The sequence below is a fragment of the Boleophthalmus pectinirostris genome, unplaced genomic scaffold (genome assembly GCF_026225935.1).
Source record: "Boleophthalmus pectinirostris isolate CB_2022bp ecotype Guang Dong unplaced genomic scaffold, ASM2622593v1 HiC_scaffold_8, whole genome shotgun sequence".
NCBI lineage: Eukaryota > Metazoa > Chordata > Actinopteri > Gobiiformes > Gobiidae > Boleophthalmus > Boleophthalmus pectinirostris.
In genome coordinates, this window is record NW_026571515.1 from 6,912,871 (window position 1) to 6,940,129 (window position 27,259).

At 38.7% G+C, this 27,259-nt stretch overlaps 1 protein-coding gene across 1 annotated transcript; it reads left to right on the forward strand.

The window, feature by feature from the left end:
- On the forward strand, positions 1 to 27,259 carry impdh2 (IMP (inosine 5'-monophosphate) dehydrogenase 2). Its single transcript, XM_055166052.1, is given in 15 exon segments — positions 1 to 444; positions 6,313 to 6,361; positions 7,844 to 7,945; positions 8,409 to 8,483; positions 9,167 to 9,373; positions 11,409 to 11,496; positions 11,574 to 11,773; positions 12,923 to 13,013; positions 13,094 to 13,189; positions 15,888 to 16,031; positions 16,217 to 16,226; positions 16,228 to 16,359; positions 17,032 to 17,175; positions 21,345 to 21,428; positions 27,032 to 27,259. Coding segments are annotated over 15 exon segments (1,542 nt in total). The 5' UTR covers positions 1 to 346; the 3' UTR covers positions 27,054 to 27,259.

The window sequence follows — 27,259 nt, forward strand, 5'->3', positions numbered from 1 at the left end:
AGCTGGCGTCAGTACCATCACGCCGCACGTGTCTCCGCAACAGCCGAAGATCATGCGAGCTCAACCCCGCACAACACCCCGCAGAGCACCGTGCACCGGAGAGAAACACGGGACAGCAGCGGCTTTATTTACGCGATTTTAACCTCAACACTCACTCGGGGCAGCATTTCGGACCGACGCAGGGTTACGCAGACCTGAGGCGTGCTGGTTCGTTTGGCGCGTTACCGGAGATCTCTGCGCTTACGTCGGCTCGTTTCTACGTAGAAGCGTGCCGGTTTTTGGTATCCGAGTGTGTTAAAAAAAAAAAACAACAACAACAAAAAAAAAGGACGTTTTCGGGGGCGTCATGGCGGAACTCCTGATCAGCGGGCAGACTGGCTACGTACCGGACGACGGGCTCACCGGACAGCAGCTCTTCAACGGAGGAGACGGCCTCACGTACAAGTAAAGCACCGCTACGCACCGGCCTCCTGGCAACACATCGTCCCGGTTACATAATTTACGTATTTTGCATCAAATATAACCTGCATGGTGTACAGAAGCGTAAAGCTGCACTGTGTAACTTTTTGCCTGGGGGTCTGACACCTGCTTGTTACTATGGAGATGACATTGCTCTGCCCGGAATGTCCCACAGTGTGACATTAAACGGCTCTACCTTACATTTATTCAATTACATTGGGTTTTATATCTTAAAAATACCTTAACAAAAAAATAAAACGTATTCTGACTGTGAGCAGCGTCGCCTCTCCACAAATCTGACCTGTAACATGGTCATAACAGAAAGGTTTAATGCCATACTGTGAAACATTCCAGACAAAGCAGTAACATCTCCATGAAGAAAAGCATTTTGATTGATCCTCCACCTGGAAAGTTACACAATGTGTCTTTAATGCAATCCAAAACTGAAATTAGTCCTATCAAAATCAACTTTTCATTTGTCGTTATTGTGCAATCATAATAATTAGTCTAGACTGGTTTATTTATCGTTCAATCAAAACCAGTTTTAGAGTCGGTCTCAAAATAAAAAAACTGATAAAATATCCGCGTTTCCTTGCAGTTTTATACCTGACAAAGCGCAAAATTGCCATAGTCTACTTTGTGCCGTTTATGGTGACGTTAAAGATCCACTCTGTAACTTTTCTGTGGGAGTACATTTTCCACCTGCTTGTCTCTATGGAGATTTTAGATGGGCTAGATAATAAACTTTATGCTGTGTAAGTGGAATAAAGTTTTACTATTATTCATTTACTTAAAGAGATAATATGTAACTTCCTCAGGGGGGGAAAAATTGAAACCAAACTTCAGAACATTTTTCGCAGAGATGTGTGTGTTTTATTCCATACAGTGGAACATACGTCACCAACCAGGAAGACTTTTGGAAACATGAGATGACAACTTCCGGCGGGCTCTGTTCACGGTAGTAAATCTGACAAAATCTAGGAAAAATGAGAAAATGGCCCAGTTTTCTTCATCTGCATGTCGTTGTAGCGTTCCGTTATGTTCGGCAACTCAACAGTTACAACCCAACCTCAGTTTTTATCATTTCCACACTGACGCTCAACTCTGAGCTCACTGGGTACATGTGATTAGTAGAGATGAGGCGCCAAATGCAAGATGATTCCAAACAGCACATACGTACACAGTCTTTATTTTACCGCTGATCACATTTACTTCAGTGGGTTTTATCACAGTTGTTCGATGAGCCCAGAGTCGGGAACTACACCGGAAGTCGTCATCGCATGTTTCCAAACGTCTTCCAGGTTTGTGACGTAAACGTGAATAGAACCTATTATGGCTAAAGGTTTGTTAGGTTTGTGGAAATGCAAGCCCGCTCACAGTAAGGACCCATGTTTTTCAGTGCAATACACATAATAAAAAACATGCTTTATTGATTTAATTTTAGTCTTTATTGGCATAAAACTTACATACTGGGGCTTTAAGTTTTTATTGCTATAATAAAGTACCTTGAAAAATATACATTCTTATTGTAAGCAAGCTCACCTATCCAGAGATCTGACTTGGAATTACACCTGATTCATGGGAGATAAGTCTAATGCCATAGTGCGGAACATTATTGGCAAAGCAAAAGCATCTCCATGGAGACAAGCAGATGGAGGCTCCCCCATAAGAAAAGTTACATAGTGCCGCTGTAACTGAATGCATTTTAAGAAGACTGGCAACAAAATTATTAAAGGTGCACTGCGTAACATTTCTGGTGGAGGGTTCGCTACCTGCTTGTCTCCATGGAAATGTTATTGCTTTGTCCAGAATGTTCCGCAGTATAGATTAAACCTATTAAATCTATAACAAGGGGGATGAGCAGGTTCTATTCACAGAAGAAATTACTATGTTTTTGAGCAACAGAAACACATTGTGATGAATAAAAGCTAGATGGAAATGTTTAATGTCATACCATGGAACATTTCAGGCAAAGTAATAACATCTCCATGGAGACAAGCAGGTAGTGGACCCTCCTCCAGACAATATAATATAATATTAATTCACAAAAGGTGTTATATCAATCCAACTCTGCGTCATGGAACCTTTAAATCTTCGATGAAATGTCAGCAGTGGCGTCGTGTACATTTTCACTCACCTCAACGAAAAACGTGATTTGTTGTTACTGGAAGGCGGTGAGTTTATGAAGCGCGAGTAGAAATTTGGTCCAGTGAAACATTTAACCTTTGTTGAGATGCCGTCACCGTTTGAAATACAGACGGAGCAGTTTCCACATACAAACACATGAGAGTCAAATGAGACCAAACGTGAATGAGTCTGGTACAGTTTATTTGACTTTTACTAGTTTTGGTGGATGAGCTCAGCTGACCTTTGTGATGTGACCGTAAATAATATACTGTACTACTAATACTACAAAAGTACTACTACTGCTGCTACTAGCACTATCTGCTACCTAGCCAGAGAGTAACCCAAAGAGAAAAACAAGCTGTGTCTCACAGTTGACTCCTGCTGTTACTTTTGGTATGACTGGTACTGCTATTGGTACTACTACTACTACTACTACTACTACTACTACTATTACTGCACTAAGTTTATGAGAGACAACTTGTTTTTCTGTATATTGGTTCCATAAAAAGTCGTTATCTCACCTGTACTTTTACACTAATTGAACAAAGATGTCATGCTCAATTTTAGTAGGAGTAACCAAATCATAGTTTACTAGATATAAAGTTATGTGGGTGACTCTGTTGTTATTAGGGGCACATTTCATGTCCAGTCACTGTATTTATCAGTTATACAATTATTTCCTCAAAGCAGTGATAGTTTTACATTGGTCCATCAGCCCCTCTTTGGACAAAATTAGGGAACCTGATAGCATTATTGATTTTTGCAGAATCCTTCAGTTTATATGGTGAAAATCGCATTTTCTGCTTGCCCGCTTTTCAAATTTCAAAGTTTCATTTAATTTATAAGCGTTAAAACCTGTATCTGAGTAGAACATTTCAGCTTATACAACCTAAATGTTATAAAAGACTGATTTAAATCTTTTTGCTTACATGACTTGTATATTGAATACTTTCATATACGCTTGTGTAACGCCTCGAATAATTTCTCATAAAACTGCAATGGTTCACAAACTCAACACCACAGTGAAGCCTTTTGGAGTGAGATTTGAAAAGACATTGCTCAGGTTCAACCTGCTTCATCAGAAGAATCATCCTGTTTTACTTCAAACCCAGCTTCAAAACGTTTCAAACATCAACTGGATCATGCATATGTTTTTGTAGAATTAACTCTCAGAATTCCCCGTCACAAAAAAACCCCCAAAAAAAACACTACAGCCAATACTGAAAGGACAAAAGACCTTTTAAACTAATTTGGTATCAAAAGTGTGGTACTTTGATCAATATGAAGTTTCAGTTGCCTGTTACCCAGCTGACAAAATTGTTATTTAAATTCTTTTAAAATATGAAAAATTCCAAAATAACAAAAGTTTAAGCTGGCCAAATAATTCTGTATTTTCCCATCAGCGTCTGTTCTGAAAATATGTAATTGCTTTAGCAAAAATAAACTAAACCTGTTTTTTATTTCTGAAGTGAAATGTAGCTCTAATTATAGAATCACCCATATATTTTTTTTTAGCCTCCTTGAACTGCACATGATCTTCTTCCAGCTCCACTGAGTTCATCTTACACCAGAACCCACAACATTCCTCACTTCAAACTCTGCCGCTCTCGTTTTTACAACTGTCTGTGAACTTTGAACTGTCACAAGACTCAAATCCACAATCGGGAGATGAGAGAGAAATGGACCAGTCATAAAAACAATTGATCGAGCCATGATTTAAAGGTGTGTTGTGTAACTATTATTGCTTTGTCTGGAATGTTTCACAATATGGCATTAAACCTTATGGCATTCTGACTGTGAGTGGGGTCGCCTCTCCAAAGATCTGACCTGTAACTTAGACTGGCTTGGTCTCCAGAAAGGTTTAATGCCATACTGTGAAACATTTTAGACAAAACAAGAACATCTCCTCCACCAGAAAAGTTACACAAAGCTCGTTATAAAGTTGTATTGTTTTGCCAATCGTCGTCATCGACATTATGACACGTTTTTGACCTCAGCAGGAGCGTTAAAGACAGGATCAGGTGGAGACGTGAGGACTTTAGCACAAATCCAGAAATAGACGGTGGCCCGGACTCTCCTCCCCCAATATTTTTAGACTTCAAATCCCCCGAGTCTGAGGGAGGGGTGGACTCAGGGGGGTAGACATACTGTACATAGTCAGAACACAGCGCTTCAAAACATGGCCTTGTTGGGTGTACACAGAGTTACTAGCATTTGTTCATGTATTAGACAAACAAAACGTCTTGTATTACGCTAAATTTACTCTTGGGACTTGTAAGCCAAGTTATAATGTTAGAAAATCATCAAAAACATGTCCAAAGTTTTGTTCTGTTTCGTTCACACATTTGAATAACCTTTTATTATTAGTCTGTTTACATTTTCAAAGCTCAAAATGCTCTGTTCCAATCCGTGTATCATTCATTCATTCGTTTTTCAATATAAAACCAAAAATAAGAAAACGAAAAAAACAACTATTTTCTTCATTATTTGTCTCCAAAACCAAAATGAAAAAACAGATAACAATTAGTTTTCCGTTTACGTGACTTCTGTGACTACGATGCAGGAATTTTGCACTGCATACGGACTGAAGTAGGACTGATCCAGGTCCGGGACCAGAGCGGGACCAGAGCGGGACTGAGACCAGACCAGGACCACACCAAGGCCAGACCGGGACTGAGACCAGACCGGGACCAGAGGAGGACTGAAACCGAGATCAGACCCAGACCGGGACTGAGACCGGGACTGAGACCGGGACTGAGACCGGGACTGAGACCGGGACTGAGACCGGGACTGAGACCGGGACTGAGACCGGGACTGAGACCGGGACTGAGACCGGAACTGAGACCGGGACTGAGACCGGGACTGAGACCGGGACTGAGACCGGGCAGGGCCAGAACTCGAAGCTGTGGCTCGGACCTTGCAGAGGCTCAGAGTCAAAGCTCGGAATCTGCTCTGGTCCCACTCTGGTCCCGGACCTGGATCCGTCCTGGTTCAGTCCATATGCAGCGCAAAAGTCCGGCATCGCAGGCACGGAAGTCACGTAAACGGGAAACGTTTTTTCCGTTCTTCATTTAAGCACAAAATCGAAAACTGAAAAATTTTGGTTTTCCGAAACAAATAATGATTAACAAATAATTTTTCGTTTTCTTATTTTTGTTTTTTCTTAATTGAAAAACTAATGAACGAGTGATACATGGATTTGTTCCACCTTGTGAGTTCATGTCGTTGTAGTTTTCACGTTAAAGGCTTTTACTTTTACTTCTGTAGAGATCGGCCATTCCAGATCTGAAATCATCCAAATGATTCTAGTGAAGATGTGGGTGGACTTTAACCTGTATTTCCTGTATTACCACATAATATCACAAGGTGGAACAGTGTTGTTGTTTTTTTTTTGTTTGAGACCAGAACTCAGACTAAACATGTGTAAATGAAACAAAACACAACTCCAGGTGTGTTTTTGATGAAGAAACAACGTAAGAGAATGTGAGACCTTTTAATTGACTCACACGTTTCTGTTCCTGTATCTAAATATAATCAGACTTTTTGCAAATCATGTTTCAAAACGCTGCACCCATCACAATTCCTTGTATAGTATCTCATTATTTGGTGCTACCGTTAAATTCTACTATATTTCCTACTTTACAGTTGTATTTTTATGAATCAGCAGTCTTGTTAGTCTTATTTTGAACCAAGTTTTAGACTGAACTTGTCTCTTTCTCTCTTCAGTGACTTCCTGATTCTTCCTGGGTACATCGACTTCACAGCAGACCAAGTGGTGAGAATTTGACTGTTAAAACTGTCAATTTAACACATCTACTCACCAGGCACACCATCTGGCACTGCGGGGAAATTTAGTTTTTATAGACAAGATTGTCCTTAAAATGTGAACGCATATAATTTGAATAAATGAACCATAACATGAGAAGGATTATTTTTAAATGGAAGTTTGGAAATGCCGATTGCTGTTCTCATAGTCCATAGAAAATAGAAGTGATGGGCGATGAATCAGTTGCAATATCTGTATCTGTAGGGGGAAAAATCGCTGATATTATGCACCAGTTTTTATTTTTTTCTGCACTTCCCCAGTCTGTGTGTGCCCATGTCATTCCCAGTTTGTCCTCAGTGTTGTACATTTACACACATAACAAATAATTTTATATTTCAGATACATTTTGTTCACTTTTCACTTGTGTAAAAATACCAATTTGTGAAGATACATTTGTATATTTGTTAGGAATTTTAGAAGATTAATACAGGTATTGGACCACTTCTAGAAAATAGTTAATTTTTCATCTTGTTTTTTAATGTTTAGGTATGATGGCTTCAGATTGCCAAATTCTAGGGGTGGTTTTCAGATTATATAATGTCAGACTCTCAGATGGGGGCCAGCGCCTGATCCCCCTGTTGATTACTTTGTACTTTGCCATGAAATATCTTAAAGATATGTTCACAAGTCTTGTACTGATGATCTCTATTGGTGACTAAACCCATTAACTTTTTATTTTACAGCAAAAAAAACCCAAAACATTATCACAATAATAATTTTAGCTGCCTCTATCGGTATGAAATATTATTGACTTAGAGAATGTTGTGAGGTCTGAAACCCTGCATTAGGCCAATATTATAATACTACTATAATACAGACGGGGTACAGCTAACATAAATGTTGTTCAAATCCACATTTTTGTTGTAATACAGCATGATCTTGGGTTTAGTCAATAATAGAAATGATCAGGTTCCATATTTTTCGATATTTTATGGCAAAGTCCAATGTCATCAAAAGAAGAATCTGTCTCTGAGTGTCGTCACATTTTAGAATCTGAAAACCACCAATTGCTGTAGTCAAACACCGGTGTGGTATAGGATTTTGACCCCACTGTGAGGTGACTCCGGGGTCAACATACCATATAGTATTTTGACCCCCGGGGTCAGATCCTATTCTGGTATGTTGCCCCCCCTAAAATCCTATGATTATAGTAATCTGACCCCCCAATATGTTTATTGTAGTTATTATGATATAAAGTAAGAAGTAATGTTAGTTGACTATTGACAATGATCAGTTATATATAAAGGAGTTCAAAGGGGAGTCAAAATCCTCTGTGGGGGGGTCACTTTACTATAGCGGTATGTTGACCCCGGGGCCAAAATACTACCTCACACCGGCATTAACTCACCAGCCACATTTTAAGTGACTGTTTGACTTTATATTTATAATAACTAATAATCAAATGTTGTGTTATGTTTTTGTATTATTCAGGACCTGACATCAGCACTGACCAAACGCATCACAATGAAAACTCCTTTTGTGTCTTCTCCCATGGACACAGTCTCAGAGGCCAGCATGGCCATCGCTATGGCAGTGAGTACAAACAAATATACTCCCAGATCTGTGTGTGTCCTCCTCCTGACAGTAACCGAACACTGAAGAGCTCTGACCAAGACCTGTATGAACCAAGACCGTGTCTGTTCTGATTATAGAGTAACACAATAATAACAACATGTGTGATGTATAGAAATATATTATTACAAACCCAGGATCCCAGTAATCCTTGTAAAATATTTTAAAATGTGCAGTATTGTTAAAAGCGTGAGATGCAATGTGGATGTTGGAGAATGAAACGCTTAAGTACTTAATTGAACACTAAGACTATATAGTAGTGGTTGTAGGTCCTGGGTTCAATTCTCAGACAGACTTTTGTATGCGGTGTTTGCATTCACCTCTGTTAAACTCTAGGTTCAATTATTGCTATGAGTATTTATATTTGGTTTTGGATTTCTAATGGACCTTAGAGTGACACATCTTTGCATATTTTTATCTCTAGCTGACCGGTGGAATCGGCTTCATCCACCACAACTGCACTCCAGAGTTCCAGGCCAACGAAGTCCGCAAAGTCAAGGTACTGTTACCATCACACAGGAGCGATGAAGTACTCAGTAAAAGTACAGATACTGACGCAAAAAATACTAGTGAATGAAAAAAATCTACTTACTCGTTTAAAAATGTACTTAAAGAGTAAAAAGTAAAACTAGTTTGGAATGATTTTTAGATCTAACAAGGCAGATTTTGATGCAGATTTTTGCTAAATTTTGTTCAGTAGAAACAACTGAATCAATCTTTTTATTCTAGATATTTTTATTTGTTATATTTTTGTTTGCTCAAATTATGAATGTGTTAAAAAAATAAACCCTCAGCCTTTTCAGCAGCTGTCGAACTATTATAAAAATACTTTTACTTTTCAATCCTGTTTATAAATGTAGTAGATTAGAAAGTACAGATACCTGCTCTCAAATGTAGTAAAAGTAAAAAGTATCAACTTAAATGTACTCAAGTAAAGTACAGATGCCTACATTTTTTACATATTTTACTACTTTTACTTTATTTTCCACCACTGCTGTTGGCACAATGTTGTTGATATCCCTCTCCCCTAAGACATAAGATGTTTTTATTATTTTAACAATGAACTATTTTGTACTTTTTTGTCCTTCTATTCCTTGCTGTACCTGTATCTTACAAATAGCCAGTAGCACCCGTAGCCTCCTGCCTCATGCCTCCCCCTTGTGTCCTGTGTGTGTACTGCAGAGGTACGAGCAGGGCTTCATCACCGACCCCGTGGTCATGAGTCCGAACGAACAGGTGAGAGACGTGTTCCAGGCCAAAGCTCGGCACGGATTCTGCGGCATTCCCATCACCGACAACGGCAAGATGGGAGGAAAACTGGTGGGAATCATCTCATCCAGAGACATCGACTTCCTGAAGGAGGAGGACCACGACCTGCCACTCAGCGAGGTGAGGAGAGGTTTAGTTATAGGTTTAGTTTAGTTGTTACTCTTGGGAGCTCTAAACCATGTTGAAATGTTGTTACCTCCTCAAAAACAGACCTGCAGTTATGTTTTGTTTCATTCACATGTTTGACCAACCCCTTATTATTCGTCCGTCTACATCTACAAAGCTCAAAATGATCTGTTCTACCTTGTGATGTCATGTAGTGGTAGTTAGTGGCAGCTAATTTTTACCTTTAGTTCAGTAGAGATAGGCCCTACTCACGCTTACCAAAAAGACATCTGGAAACATGTGGATAACGACTTCTGGTCTAGTTATGGACACTGGGCATTACCGCTGGGAGACATGAGTAAAAAAAAAATAATCAAGATTTTTTTCCTCATGTTGATCGATCCTCTATTTTCAATTTCGCTCTTTAACCATCTTATTAAAAACATGGACATGTAGACTAGGGATGGGCATTCGATGAAATTTTCTTAATCGATCGTCGGAAGAATTAACGATCGATTATCGATTAATCATTAACGTTTTTATATTAAAATGATCATCATTATTATTACTATCTGCACTACTAATCTGCATAAATAAATTCAACTTTACCACATATAAACCGTAACGACTCTAGAGCCACATCAGCCCGTTTGACATTATAATGTGTTTAATTCAGTTTTGTGCAACTCTCACAGAAACAAAACTTAAAACCACATCGCTAATTTGCATAAACTCAGCGACGATAAAACTACAGCTCTTGTGTCGCTGATGCGGTCAATTTCTGTCGGATTTAAAGACATGACTCAGGTGAATACAGGTTAGTGTGACCATATTTGCGTTTGTCAAAACCAGGACACCGTACGGGGGGAGGGAGGTGGGGACTCGTCATCGACATTGAGCGACTCTCACCTGGAAAAACTTTTTCCCACTGGACACAGAAACATATGTGCTGCTTTATACACTGTGCACATGGACTCACACTTGTCCCGAACGCAACGGAAAGTGTGGAATTTCTTGTACAAATCATCGTTAAATACACATTTGTGCTTCGGTACGCTGCAGACTGACCCACTGTTTGTGTCTCGCTCCTTCTGAGTGCAGAGACACATGTACAGACCTGTTTGGTCACACTACACACACAGCAACATATCATTCGGTTTTGTCGATTTAAAATTAACGTAATCGATGAAATTCTTAATGATCAATTATCAATTAATCATGCCCATCCCTAGTGTAGACTTCAGTTTTTATTTTGTGTTGATAGGACTGATAATTTCATGTGCACGCATCCGCTACCGCTACCACAGAGACATGTCCATGTGCATAAACCTTTAAGTGTCACTCCTAATCAATCAGACTTTATTTATAGAACGCTTTTCATACAAAAATGCAACAGAAAGTGCTTTCAGCTTTCAGCGGATTCAGTTGCAGCGGTCTTCATAGCCTGCCAAACCTTTCCATGGGGGATGTGACTCTAATCGCAGCTCCAGTGTCACTCACAGGCAGCTGGTTGTAACTGTTGACGTGCTGAACATAACAGAACGCTACAATAATAGGGAGTTTATAAGAGGAAAACAGAAAGAAGACAATGACATGAAGAAAACCGGGCCATTTTCTCAGTTTTCCCAGATTATCTCAAGAGTTACTACCACCAACACCTGCCAGAAGTCTTCATCCACATGTTTCCAAACGTGTTTTGGTTTTTGTGACGTCAGCGTGAATAGAGCCCATTGGCAATTCTAGAGCTGAAATCATCCAAATTATTCTAGTGACGGTGTACGGAGTTAAAAACACAGTGGAGCACTTCAGTATTACCACATGACATCACAAGGTGGAACATAGTTTTCTGTTAGAGAGAAGAACTCAGCCTAAAAATGCAGGTTTGTGTGTTAAACATGTGTGAATGAAACAAAACACAATTCCAGGTCTGTTTGTGATGAGGAAATTACATTATAACACATATCAGAAAATAGTGTAATATGCCCTTCAGAGTTAAATTTATTTAGTTAATCATTTTTAGTTTAACATTTAATCTTATTGTTAAATCCAGGTGATGACAAAGAGGGAAGACCTGGTGGTGGCTCCAGCAGGAATCACACTAAAAGAGGCCAACGGGATCCTGCAGAGGAGTAAAAAAGGTAATTTATTTGAACACTCTTCTAAAGGAAAACCCAATGTCAAATAAAATAATAATATTTGTGGTCTTTTTGTCCAGGGAAACTACCCATAGTGAACGAGGAGGGAAACCTGGTGGCCATTATCGCACGCACAGACCTGAAGAAGAACAGAGACTTCCCTTTGGCCTCTAAAGACCCCAGGAAGCAGCTACTGTGTGGAGCAGCCATCGGCACACACAACGATGACAAATACAGACTGGACCTGCTGGTGCAGAGCGGTGTGGACGTGGTGGTCCTGGTGAGAGGGTCTAATGGGTTCACACTACAGTACTACTATCTTCACTTTAGTAGTAGGAGGAGTAGGAGTAGGAGTGTGAGTAGTTTTTGCAGCACTACAAAACAGACTACAACCCCATGGATCATGACCGAAAGGGTTTAGGCTGAAATAAAAATATTTATAATGCCAAACCCTTTTAAACAATGATACAATTCCAAGAAAGAAAAGCAGCGTATGAACAGCAAGTTTGCATTTACAATTTCACTTACAACTTACTGTATATAAGAGACAAAATATAAATTAAAACAAACAAATTTAATGCATTGTTCATTCATTGCAAATCTCTATATCTTATCAAAACATAACGTTAGACTTTTCTTTTTTTTTTTTTAAATCATCACTCAGGTTTTTACACTAACCCCTCTAACAGAAATACAGTAGGTTTTTTCTTAGTTCTTATCTTCATTTTTTTAAAGATGCCATTTTTTCCCCCTCGTTTATGGTCATACAAACTAATACTAATGTTAACGAAGGCACAAAAGGCTTATCGTTTATGATCTTACAAAATAAACCACAATGTGAATGAAAAAATGTAAGGAAACATCAATACTGCACTGATTCTCTAGATTAAAATGGCTTTGTGGAATAGAGCTTTGCACTCCCGTCGCAGTCCCGTAAACTAAACATGAGTGTGAAGTAAAATACACAATGATTAATGTAAGCCTACGTATGTAATTTGTGCTGGATATTTTATTTGGCATTAATAAAAACATTTTAAGCAGCCTAAACTTGCATATGTGGTCTAATCTCACGCACATTTTAGACAATTCATTTCCGCTTCTTTTTGCAGGCGGGAGCGGGACAAAATATCGCAGATGTGGGTCGGAGTGGGACTGAAAATTCTGTCCTCAAATTCAGACCTCTTATTTGGTGTCTATATCGGCAACAAATAATACAACCCCAATAATGATAGAGGCTTCCACGGCAACTCCTAGAATTAGGTGGATAGATTACTAGTATTTAAACATTATTCAATTATAAGGTTGAAATATAAATTCTACATTATTTATTGTTGTAATTGCAAACTTGACCTAACCTCATTATAATTTACCTTTAGATAACAAAATTTATGTACTATTCTCATGCCTTATGCTTTTCTCTTCTCTTCAGGACTCCTCTCAAGGAAACTCAGTTTTTCAGATTAACATGATCAAATACATCAAGGAGAAGTACCCAGATCTGCAGGTGATCGGAGGAAACGGTCAGTACTCGCTCGGACCACCAGGGGGCAGATATGGCCTTTCTTTCTCTGTTATAATACTCTCTTGTGTTTGTGTTCAGTGGTGACGGCGGCTCAGGCCAAGAATCTGATCGATGCTGGAGTGGACGCGCTCAGGGTCGGGATGGGCTCTGGCTCCATCTGCATCACACAAGAAGGTCAGTCTCACGCTCAACAGAAAATAATATGAAAGAAGTTACACTATTTTACTACAGTTTTCTATAGAATAAGAATTTGCTCTTAATATTTTGCTGGGTAAAATAAAGATTGAATTAATAAATAATGCTTCCTGAAAAACATACAACTTGTTTCAAAAGGTTACACTCTCCAAATGTGTAAATGGTATTACACTTAAGTTTTAGTTTTTTCTTTCTATCATGTTGTAAAATATGTATGAAGAGGTTTTAAGTCGTCATCCATGCATGTTTGAGTGTTTTAGGCCAGGCAATATTAGAACTGGTTCAAAACAGCAAGACACCAGTCTCTTGCTACCTTTTTTGTTACTTAGAATTTATTATTACCATTTATATTTTTTACTCTTTGTTATTACGATAACGCTCCTGGATTTTTTTGTGGGTTGAAAAAAATTTGCGTCCGCACACGTGTCGAATAAATAAATATTCACGTCCAGACGACGACGGAGCACTGAGAGAAGATGATGTAATACGTATGCCACACGTGTATGTGGTAATTACAGCAAGAGACACTGGACACACAACACTACAAAGAGTGTATGCACATAAAGTCCGTCCTCTTCTGCAACAAACAAACACAACAACCAAACACATGATGGCGAATGCACGAAAGCCGGGGTCGTGATGTCATCATTTTCCAAAAGCTGCGGTTTGCTTGTCCACACAACAACGCAACGCCGACATTCTCAGATTTCACCTGCCCAAAATGCCAGCTCCAAGTCCAAAACTAATACAGACTTCACAGTTTTGACCAAAAATCTTTGTTGTGTGGATACCGCCTAAAGCATACATGCTGAAAATGTGTTTAATTAAAAAAAAAAAAAAGTACCACCAGAAAAATCAAAATTTCACTGCCTGCACTAGAGTCTAATATTACAGTTGCATATATATTAGTTATTAGTTATTAGAGGATAATGATTATTTCTAAACAGTCCAATTGGGAGCTCTGTATTAAAACAAAAAAAAAAAGTTCAAACACTGAGACTTTCTGTTCCATCTACGACCGGTAAATACTCTTATCATTCATATGTCCAACCAGGATATCGTCTGAAGCCGATATCTGACCTCCCAGTATTGGTGCCGATATCCGACACCACCACTTGCTTATTTTCCACCTTTCTAATTTTTTTGTACAACTGAACCTACAGTATGCAAGTAGATGAGAATATATACTTGACAAAATAGTTTTGTGTATGAAAAAATTTACACCAGCAGGGGGCGACTCAGGGGAGCTTTATGTTCATAGTCTGAAGTCTGTCTCTGTCTTTTCTTCAGTTCATTCTTTCCCTTCATTCGTTCGTGTTCATACTGAAATACTTTTTGTGGCGTTGTGTCTGTGTCCGTCCTTCATGTCGTCTTTAGCTCCTCCCTCTGTCCCTCCTGCCATAAAGCTCCACAGCCCCAAAACCCCAACCACTGTTACAGGATACTCCAGTAAGTCCCACCCACTCTGGCCTGCGCTGGGCTCCTATTGGCTGTACTTACAGAGAGTGCCCGCCCACCTCACAGCCTGCTGCACTGATTGGTTAACAGCTTTGCATCAGTAGTGGTTGTGTCAGGGGCCTTACACACCAGAACAAAAGTCACAGTAAATGGGCTTGGGTTCCGGTCAAAAAATGGTGTTTCAAATTATAGAATGCAATAAAAATCAGCAAAAAAAACCCCCAAAAAACAATAAACTGTTTTAAAGTTACTGATGAAAAGTGACAAATAAGAATTGAAATGCAGTGACCAAAAACGTTATGGTGAATCCACTTTGTGCAATTGCCTCTGGTGTGTAAGGACTTGGAGGTTTTGGGGTTGTGCCTGTTCTGTTTTTAAACTAATGTCAGACCGACATCCACCGAGTCCCACTGACCTGTCGTATGACCAAAGCCCATCGTCATTTAAAATAAAACTGTTATCCTGAACTGAAGATTTCAAAAAATTAGAATTGGAAACTAAACAAACTTTGAGCACTTTTTTTTTTTTTCAAATTTATTTTGCCAAATGTTCACAAACTAAAGTTAGTTACTTTCTGTACAAAGTGACAAAAAAGTCCTTATAATATGTCTTTTTGACCTTGTTTAAATTATTTCATAGCAGCATGGCTATGATGATGCCAACATGTTTTATGTTTAAACATCTGTAGACTTTCTTTTTGAAGTCTAACACTGAAGTGTCCAAACTATGGCCTGGGGGCCAAATGCAGCCCTCAAACCAATTTTTATTGACCCTCAGATCTTCTGCACAATTGATCATTGGCAGTAATTATCACAACAAATTGAAGTCTATCACTATATCCTCCAATATCATCACAGTGCATTGTGATACAGACCTGAAATTGCAGTTTTGCAGTTGCTTCACTAAAGGGATGGTGGTTCTGTCTGTAAAATGCATCATCTGAATAATCCGCTGTTTTGACCACTGCTCTTTGGCCCTTCACTTCAAATATGTTTCAAGATGTGGTCCTCAGTGAAAAAGGTTTGGACACACCTCGTCTAACACACTGGAAAAAATATGACTTTATAAACTTGCATGACTTAAACGGAAAACGTACTTTAGATAGATAGATTTTGAAGAATAAATAATCATAATTTTACTCTATTTAAAAATAATGTAGTTTATTAGGAAATGTTCTGACCTCTCCAGTAAACGTCTCCTCTCTGTTCTCTGTCCTCAGTGCTGGCGTGTGGTCGTCCCCAGGCCACTGCGGTCTATAAAGTGTCAGAATACGCTCGCAGGTTTGGGGTCCCGGTGATCGCAGACGGAGGCATCCAGACTGTAGGACACATCGCCAAAGCTCTGGCCCTGGGAGCATCCACGGGTAACACTTCAGTCTATGTATTAAGCTGGTTTAGCCCAGACTGGTTCTACAATGTCTATAGTTTAAAATAGATCTAGATTGCAGGTCACAAAACTATGGTAGGATTGGCTGTTTTTGGCTGTAAGATTTGTTGACCTTGTTTATGGTTAATATCTCTGTAATTACACATCTCTCTCTCCCTTCAGTTATGATGGGGTCTTCTCGCTGCCACCAGTGAAGCTCCAGGAGAATATTTCTTCTCCGATGGAATCCGGCTCAAGAAATACAGAGGCATGGGCTCACTGGACGCAATGGACAAGAACCTGGGATCTCAGACCAGATACTTCAGGTATTGCCGTTACTTATATTAATACTGCTGGTACTACATCACTATAACACATGATCACGTGCTGAAATGTCAAATCGAGTGTACATAGCCTTACAATCTTCATTTTAAGATTAAAGCTCCTATATTAAAGTTAACTCTTGTGAGCTTTAAGCCATGTTATAATGCTGTTACCTCAACAAAACAGACCTTGAGTTGTGTTTTATTTCATTCACACAAGTTTGTGTACATGTAACCCTTTATTATTAGATTGTGTACATCTCCAAAGCTCAAAATGCTCTGTTAGTTTCCAAGTCAACAGCTCTTTTTTTACCTTTTATGTAGTAGAGATTGACCATTTCAAGGCTGAAATCATCCAAATAATCCTAGGATGGTGTATGGAGTTTAAAAACACAGTGAAGCTCTTCCTGTATTACCACACGACATCACAAAATGGAACAGAGTGTTTTCAGAACTTATCCTAAAGATGCAGGTTTTGTGTGTTAAATGTGTGAATGAAACAAAACACAATTAATTAAATGAAACATTATAACATAGCTCTATAAATCTCCATTTTTGTTTTCTACGGTAGTTTTTCTGTTTGATTTTAGATCAAACTTTGATTACTAACTGACTGGTCAATTAATATTTATCTAAAGTGTAGATGTTATGATATTTCTTCTCTTGTTTTCCCAGTGAGTGTGATAAGATTAAAGTGGCCCAGGGCGTGTCTGGGGCCGTTCAGGACAAAGGATCCATCCATAAGTTTATTCCGTATCTTCTCGCTGGAATCCAACACTCCTGTCAGGACATCGGTGCCAAGAGTCTGACACAACTACGGTAAGGACACGCTTTCACCAGCAGGGGGCAGCAAACTCAAGTTAGAACTGCAATAATGATGATGACAGTGAAGTGATTTGGGGTGGGGTGTACTCAGGTCTGCAGTGATGGAAATGTTATGGATGATCAGTGTCTTTGTCTTCTGCAAATATCTTTTTTTATTCACATTTTAGTTAATTAAAGCAGACCTATTATGCAAAATTTACTTTTCTTTTCGTAGTAGTCCTTTCCCCTCACCATTTACTCATCTTTAATCTTTCAAGACGTCATTCTCACCACCGGTACACACCCACTGCTCAGTACTTGCTCCATTCTCCAATTTTATTTTTTTAATCAGTGATACACTTGGATTCGGGAATGTGGCGTTGTCATTTCGAAACATTTCAAAAAAAATCCTGGCATTTTGATGACATTGGGCACTGCAATTTTCTCAGTGGATTTATTTCTTTTATTAAGCTATTTAAAAAATGAATATTTCGATTTAAAATGTACAAATTCTAACATACTGAGCTACAGGTGTCATAATTTATAATTATAAAGCAAACACAAGCACAGTATGTCTTCTCTAAGGGCCTGTTTACATGAGAACGCTTGCGGGTAAAAACGACAAAATATTTTATCGGAAGTGCCTTTCGTTTAGACGGTGGCAGCGTTTTTCGGGCTTAAAAATACAAAATCTGAAACCACCCTCCAGAGTGGAAAAGTTACGCTCCACCGTAGTGTTTCCGTCGACACTGCCCAAGACGCAAAACTCTGGTCAGATCTGTTCATATCGCATACACGTTTACGTCACGTACATACAGTACACAGAAACAAACATGTCGGATCATTTCAACGTGTCAAGCGGCTCTTGATTCAGGATTCATCCCAACAAATGTACAGAATATGCAGAGATACTATTAGTGATGAACAGAGAAGGATCTGCAATCACCTCTGTCAAATTCTGGATGCACAAATTAATCGCAGGCGAGTCAGACGCTATGGACGAGACCTGGGAGAACAAGTCAATGGTGGAACAACTTTGTGGAAGGAGTAGATGATAAAAATGTGTGGCTTCCGTATGTCCAAAAATGTTGCTTTAAGTACAAACATACCCAATCGAATTCCACACACTTTTGCAGATTTCCTCCCGAAAACACTCGTCTAAACGCGGAATAAAAAGTGACGATGCGACGCCACTTTTGCGTCTTCTGTTCAGACCGTCATCATATAAATGTAACCTTATTCTTTTTACTTTTTTGTCCAGTTTTATTCCATCAATAGTTGTATTTACCCAGAATGTTTTTATTATAACCACACTAATTTGAATGTGATTGCTTTATGGGACATGTACACACGTGTTCTTGGACATTAAGTTTGTACATGTTCTGATTTGGAAAAGTGAATATTGGTTTCCACTTTTCTCTTTCATTCATTTAATTTTAGTTTATGTTATACGCTTTTAGTAGACAAATATATCTACTTTTACACATTTAGTCCAAAAAAAAGGAGTTTTAGTCATCATGGTTACTTCAGCAAAACGTCGATGAAAACTATGACAGAAATATTTTATTGGGTGAAATTAATACCAGGGGATGTTGTTAGTTGATCCTGTAGTAGGCGGATGTTACAGAAATGAACTTCCTCAGTGGAAAAGCTCGATTCAGCAGATTCACCGTCAGCATCCGCCTCATGTTTTCACACACAAACCTGTTTCAGTTTCTGTCGGACCACAGTCTACACGCGGCAGTTTCTCGGTGGTTAGAGTGTTAATCTTTCACTCTGTTGTGTCCTTGGGGTTTTCTGCTCTTGCCAATCATTTATTTAAACTACGCAGATATTCATGAGAGAGCTGGTTTGAGCCAGGACTAAACCAGGACTAAACCAGGACTAAACCAGGACTAAACCAGGACTAAACCAGGACTAAACCAGGACTAAACAAGGACTAAACCAGGACTAAACCAGGGATAAACCAGGACTGAAGCAGGGACTAAAGCGTTACTGAACCAGGACTGAATCAGGGCTGAACCAGAGCAAAACAAAACTAGGTCTGAACCAGGACTAAACCAGGGATAAACAAGAGCTAAACAAGGACTAAACAAGGACTTAACAAGAACTAAACCAGGACTAAGCAAGGACTAAGCAAGGGCTAAACATGGACTAAACATGGACTAAGCAAGGGCTTAACAAGGACTAAACCAGGACTAAACCAGGACTAAACATGGACTAAACATGGACTAAACAAGGGCTTAACAAGAACTAAACCAGGGACAAACCAGGGATAAACCAGGACTGAAGCGGGGACTAAAGCGTTACTGAACCAGGACTGAATCAGGGCTGAACCAGGGCAAAACAAAACTAGGTCTGAACCAGGACTAAACCAGGGATAAACAAGGACTAAGCAAGGACTAAGCAAGGACTAAACAAGAGCTAAACAAGGACTAAACAAGGACTTAACAAGAACTAAACCAGGACTAAGCAAGGACTAAGCAAGGACTAAGCAAGGGCTAAACATGGACTAAACATGGACTAAACATGGACTAAACAAGGGCTTAACAAGAACTAAACCAGGACTAAACCAGGGATAAACCAGGACTGAAGCAGGGACTAAAGCGTTACTGAACCAGGACTGAATCAGGGCTGAACCAGGGCAAAACAAAACTAGGTCTGAACCAGGACTAAACCAGGACTAAACATGGACTAAACAAGGGCTTAACAAGGACTAAACCAGGACTAAACATGGACTAAACAAGGGCTTAACAAGAACTAAACCAGGACTAAACCAGGGATAAACCAGGACTGAAGCGGGACTAAAGCGTTATTGAACCAGGACTGAATCAGGGCTGAACCAGGGGATAAACAGGACTAAACAAAGCTAAACAAGGACTAAACAAGGACTAACAAGGACTAAGCAAAGGACTAAGCAAGGGCTAAACATGGACTAAACATGGACTAAACATGGACTAACATGGACTAAACATGGACTAAGCAAGGCTAAACAAGGACTAACAAGGACTAAACCAGGGACTAACAAGACTAAACCGGACTAAACTGGACTAAAAGGACTAAACCGGGACTAAACCGGGACTAAACCGGGACTAAACCGGGACTAAACCGGGACTAAACCGGGACTAAACAGGGACTAAACAAGGACTAAACAGAAAGACAGACCTGAATCAGAACTAAAGCAAGACTAAACCAGGACTGTACCAGCCTTTTATTAGCCTCATTCGTGAACAGAGGCTTTTTTTGAATTGAAAAAATAGTTTCAGTTTCAAAAGGTTAAATAACAAAAACAAAAAAATAGACCACTACTGTGCCTTCAGATATTATTTGGAGTTCTTTTTTTTTTTCAAAACCTGGTCCCAGATACAGAGAAAAACATGTCCAAGTCAAAGCAGGACAACAGTGAGTGAATACTGCAGTAGAGTTAGGCCTTAATGATCAAATAAAGAGCGATTTTAGGAGCAAAAAAAAAAAAAAAAAAGCGCTTAAAAGTACCCAGCTACCCTATAACTGTTACGTACTTTTTTCCATTTTTTTTTCCCACCTGCCTCAGTATTTGACGTTTTATTCTTCAATAATCCTAGTGTTATTTAGAATCATAGAGTCACAATAATTACTATATCGACTTATTGTTCAATATATTATAAATTAAACTATAATTTCTGGAGTCAATATTTATCGTGGTACTTTTTCTTTGTAATAGTGGGAAATGTTTGGTTATTTTTTCTGCAATATGATAGATTTGAGCTGTGTTGAGACTAAATTATGAACTAAAATTACACAGATTAGTTACGTAGGTGTTGCTTTCTATTATTTATATGTGCAGCTCAACAATATTTAACAATATCTTACATTTATAAAGGGTTACGTAAACGTGTGTGAATGGAACAAAACACTAAAGCTTTTAAAATTAGAAAATCAGGAAGACCATTATTGGATATTATAAATGCTGAAACCACCTCTAACATCATCTAATAAAAAAAAAAAACTCTGGCTCACAATAGTTCTCTTTTCTTTGTTACTCTATATTTATTTCACACAATTTGCTATGGTCACAGGCTTAGATAATAGTGACATTTATAACTTCAGATCCACACAAGTTTCAGCCCCAAGTAAATTTTTCCTTCAGGGACACGGTGTTCAAATGCTGTAATATTAACTTTGTATATTTGTCTTGGGTTCAGCTCCATGATGTATTCCGGAGACCTGAAGTTCGAGAAGAGGACCACATCAGCACAAGTCGAGGGAGGAGTCCACAGCTTGCACAGGTTCAATCTCTTCTCTCTTTTTATGTTACCGTATTTTCCGGGCCATTAGACGCGCTCTTAACTCTTTCCCCCATGAAGACGACATTTGACGACCCCCCTGAACCCTTAATGACGACTTTTGACTCCTCCGCTGTATCACTAAAGACGTGATTTGACGACCTTTAGAAACGGCTCGGGTTTTCACATTTAAACAGAGACTGTGATAGGTGGGGGCCACTACAACCGACACTAGACTGACCAATAGGATTCAAGGATATGTTTTTCGCCAAATTTTTTCCGAAGTTAATCGAAATAGTGACGATGGTAGCTTCCGGAAAAAACACAACACGAAACACGTGCAATGGAAAGATCGCGGCGCTGCGGCGCACAGTTTTAGAAATAATGAGGAGCAGACGTATTTTATGGATAAGTTTAGAGAAAGTGACTTTTATAGATTTCAAAGTGATGATGTTGAAGTTGATTATAAAGTGGAAAACAGCGATAGCGACGGACTTTCGGGGAGAAGATGAGAATGCCGCTGATGCGTCTGTGTGGAGTCCTGCGATATCCGAACAAACTATCTGAGCTTTATACTCGATTATGAACCAAAATTGCCCTGAAATCTGGATGTTGCCTCAGGCCGAGTCCTTTAAAATATTTCAGGTTTTTTTCCCAAGATGCAATGTATAACAGAATCGCTACAGAAAAAACGCTTATGCGGAGCTCTGCACACGAGAAAATAGCCAAGATGACAAATACTGGACACACACTGACGGGGAAGAGTTTTATTATTATATTATTATATTATAATAAGCTAAATTAGTTGAATAAATAAAATAAGTTGAATAAGCTAAATGGAAAAAATGAATTAGGTGCACACAGGTGAACAACAGGTAAAAACAGGTGCACACTTGGCTATACTGTATCTGGTGATATGAAATCTGTTTAAATACTTTGACAAAGTATATTTTTTAGTTTTTTATGAATATAGTACTCAGAACATGCAGATATCAGATGCTGAATGTAGTTTTTTGTTTTCGATTTTGCACCTGACCAGGTAAACTCTCATTTTCAGTGAGCTGTTATACACCTATAAATGAGTTGAATCACATTTAAACATCCATAAATGAAGAGTTCAGAGTCTAAGGTTTCCAGAGATACAAATATGTCTGTGTTACAATTAAGTTCATTAGTGTAAAAATCATTTATAATCACTCGTGGAAGTCTGTTTTCTTTTATGCAATTATGCTCTATGGGCAGAACTAGTAACATATGTATGGGTTGTTCCTAGTCGGCGTCCAGGGGGGAAAGAGTTAAGCCTCTAACCGCATCAGAAAACGACCGCGCGCCCCGCAATCCAGAGCGCCCCATACACGAATCCACTCGGGTGTCCCAGCACGACTTCAGTAAACTACAAAGCCGCACCACTCCAATGTGCCTTTCTGAGCCACAACTGAACAACTGAGTCACTGCGAACACGCCGACAATCCGCTGGTCCCAGACAGCACCCTCCCTACACGCCACAACTGAACAAAGCCCAGAGTCACCGTGAACGCCACAAACAAACAAAGCCACTCACCATCCAACTGTTGTGTTTCATTTAACGTCCAGTGTGGTTTATTTGTGAAAAAAGTTCGAAAATAGACCATTTAATGACAGTGCGTCTTATAATCCAGAGCACTAATAGCCTGAAAAATATGGTATGTCCATTTATATTTCGCCATTATACACAATTTAGTGGTTTTTGTAAATAAATAAAAATAAGTAGATACTAGGGTTGTTAAAAATATAAAAAATCTGATAATAATTGAAACTAAAACTAGTATCAAAACTAGATACAGAAATGAAACGTTCTTGAATCGGTTTAGAATGATCTTGAGCAAATATGAGAGCACATAGACTAATATACGCGCCTTTTATTGAGTACTGAGTGTCAAGTCTGTTCTTTAGGATGGAAATTAGGTCTGGGTATCATTAAGAAGTTGCCGATACGGTACATACTTCGATACTTAGGCCACAATACGATACATATCTCGATACAGTGAGCTTTCAGTACGATTCGATATGATATATTTCAAATCAATTTGATACACTTCAGTAAAAAATAAAGGCTAAATCATGGCTGTGATGCTAAAAGTCTTTGTTAAACCACTTGATGTGCTCATTTTATTTCATCAAACCACTGAAAATGTCAAACGTGTTGTGTAAATGAGTTTCCTTCCTCTAAACAAGCAACAAAACTGTAGCGCTGTAACAAAATAATTTTGTAAAATATACCAAAAATACTCTTGCCAGTGTATCGATACAGCAGCTCACGATACCGATACTGTATCATCACATTAAACAGTACGATATATCGATATTTCATTATTTTTGCACACTCCTAAAGGAAATCGAGTTGGAAATTTTAGTGTTGTGACCACACTAGTAGAGATGTGGTGATGAGGGTGGAGTCAAAATGAAGCTCACGAGGCAAGCAGTTTATAAAAGTGAATTTGGAGCAGAGGTCCATGTTAGGAATAGGAATTTATTTAGACAAAATAGTTAAATAAAAACACCAGGACCATGTGCAAAGATGTACAAACATTTAAGAGCAAAATGTCGAGGCTCACAGCAGCAGATACAGAGAGGGGGGACAGTTTTTCAATGTAAAGTAAATTTGGCCAATGAATTAATCACTCAACAACTTTATTAATCCCAAAGGGCAATTCAGATCGCACATCTCTGGTCGTGCACAATCTATAAATAATAAAATAAAAATAAAAACAAACTCCATACATTCAAACCTCAGTGCATCAGGGACACAACAGCAAATTTACCAGCCAGAGTTGATAGAGCTGGTGTGGTACAGGATTTTGACCCCGCGGTGAGGTGACCCCAGGGCCAACATACAATATAGGATTTTGGGGTCAGAATCCTATTATGGTATGTTCACCCCCCTTTGAAAATCTATATTTTATTAGTAAAGAACCTGAATTCTATAGAAAAACTTAGAATATTAATACTATATCTGCAAATTAAATCATTCTGACATATTTAAAAGTGTTTTTTGAAGAACTCACATGCATTTTTTATGTCTTATTATTATAACTTTTGAATGTTAAAAATGACTTGGTTGTTTAAACACATATTTTACTGAAAATGAGATAAATAGTTATTAATTAGTTAGATAATCAAAGTGATGTATAATGACTTGGAATCTTGTTAAAACAGACAGGGCTGATCATTTGAGTAGTTAAATAGGGGATATGAGAAGATTTAATAACACAACATGACTAAATTCAAGGTTCATTATCCTTACAAACCATTGCCTAAATTGACATTATGATTAAGGATTATCTGAAGCATAGCAAACTAAAAAACATAACAATGTGAAATACAATATAAAAAGTGACAAGATTGCTCTGTATATGCAATTTTAACAATACGTTATATTTACACAAAATACCAAGTCGTTATCCATCAAAACATTCCTTAAAATACCTTAAAAGAAAGTGAATATAAAAATACATTACATGAGAAATAATGATCATATAAGTAACTACTAAAGAAAAAGTAAGGGCAGTTAAAATCCTATGGGGGGGGTATGTTGATCCCGGGGTCAAAATACCGTCTCACACCGGTTCTTAGCGCAGTCATGTTCACTGACAATCTGGAACGTGGCGGACACTGGGTTATGTCTGTTTATATAAACAGTCTCTGGGTAGATCACATAGACAATTTCTGCCTTTTTCTTTATCATTAAAAGGGCACTGTCGTCTGTACCAGCCTGTCTGGCATTCGCAGTTTCAGTTCTCACCACAGTCTGGTTTTCAACGTGACTTCCCACACCAGGAAAGTTTAGTCTGTGCCCTTCTCACATCAGTCTGCTGTTGTGGTGCGTTTAATGACTCTCGTATTGGTCTGGATCAGTGCAAATCGGGGCAGCAATGCGAACTCAGCAATTTATATCCTGACTAACATGTATTCCCACACATTCACTCAACGCACATGGGTTTAGGTAAGAGTCACATGAACACTACCCGTCAAAACTCTGGACTCACCCTCTTATTCAGTGTTTTTTTTTTTTTTTTACTCTGGTACTTTCTGCATTATAAATAAATACAGAAGACATCAAATATATAAAGCAAGATTTATGGAATTATTTAGTAAAGACGCAAAAGTAAAACGTGCATTATGTAACTTTGTGGTTGGGGGTTTCTGTGGAAATGTCATTGCTCTGCCTGGAATTTTCCACAGTATGACATTAAACAGCTCTACCTTGTATTTATTCAGTTATAGCTCGTTTTAGAGCTCAAAAATACCTAGAAAAACATGAATTCTGACTGTGAGCAAGGTGGCCTCGCCGCAGATCTGACCTATAACTTAGTCTGGTTTGGTTTCTATGAAGTTATAAAGGCTTTTGACAAATCCTCCACTAGAAAAAAGCGAAGCAAAGAGTAGCAAATTGGAGGATTTGGTTATAAAAAAAACATTTAGTAGATCTATTTAAGTTTTTTTCTTTGCTACATAACTTTGTACATCTTACTTCATGTATTTGGTGTCTTCTGTATGAATACCGTATTTTCCGCACTATAGGTGCTCTGGATTATTAGACTCACTGTCATTGAATGGTCTATTTTTAAACTTTTTTCACATATAAACCGCACCGGACTATAAGGCGCATTAAACGAAACACAACAGTTAGATAAGTCAGTCAAACTTTATTTAATGTGTTCACAATAACTCTCAACTTTGTTCAGTTGTAATGCGTAAAAAAAATACTGTCTGAGACGCTAAATTGTTGGTGTATTCACAATAACTCATAATTGTTCAAACAGTTGGGTGATTACGGCGTCCAGCACGTCCACATCCCTCTCGTCATGATCCGAGTCAGTGTGGTTATTGTTCCCTGGAGTTCAGTTCAGTGATGATTCTGGTCTTGGTGAAAGCTCGGACCACAGTTGATACTGATCTTTAGCCCGGGCGTCCACGATCCGTTCGGCAGATCGTGGCGTAAGTGGCTCGGCGCTGTCTCTCTGTCTTGGTGAATGTGTGTTCTCCTTCTCTCATCCACTGCTCCCACGCAGCTCGCACTTTCACTTTATAACAGCCTTGAGTTTAAAGTGGGCGTTGTGAGCGTGTCTCTTGACAGGTGCGTTTGATATTAAAAGGAATCAGTGTGTATTACTCCTCGATGCTCCTGATTACAGTAGCTGTAATGCTGCAAGTGGTGCGGCTTTGTAGTTTACTAAAGTCGTACTAAGACACCCCAATAAATTCAGATAAAGACGCTCTGGATTATAAGGCGCACAGTCGATTTTGATGAAATTAAAGTCTTTTAAATGTGCCCTATAGTACGGAAAATACTGTATATCAAATGTAGAAAGTAGCAAAACATATATATTTAGTTAAAAAAAACACTGAATGAGAGAGGATGAGGTATGTGCATGAAAGAAAACACAACTCCAGGTCTGTTTTTGATGAGGAAACTTTATAGCATGACTTAAAGCTCATAAGAGTCAATTTTTCACCTTTAAAAACAGGAAATTAGGAAGAAATCATATTGCGTCACCTCTAACATCTTCAAAAAATTCACTTTCATTTTGTTTTTTCTATCTAACCATATTTCTCTTCTCTTTCAGTTACGAGAAGCGCCTTTATTGAAACACCATTTCTGTCCAAACTGAACGATATGCAAAAACTCCACGAGAAACTACTGAACTGAACTTGAGTCTTCCTCCTGCTCCATCTATGCATCCAAACGTGTAAAAGTGTAAACCAGGGCTCAGCTGTGTGACACGTCTCTGCTGTCTGTGTGGTGTCTAATATCATAACGTATGTCCGAATAATAAAGATCATGTTTTTCCATA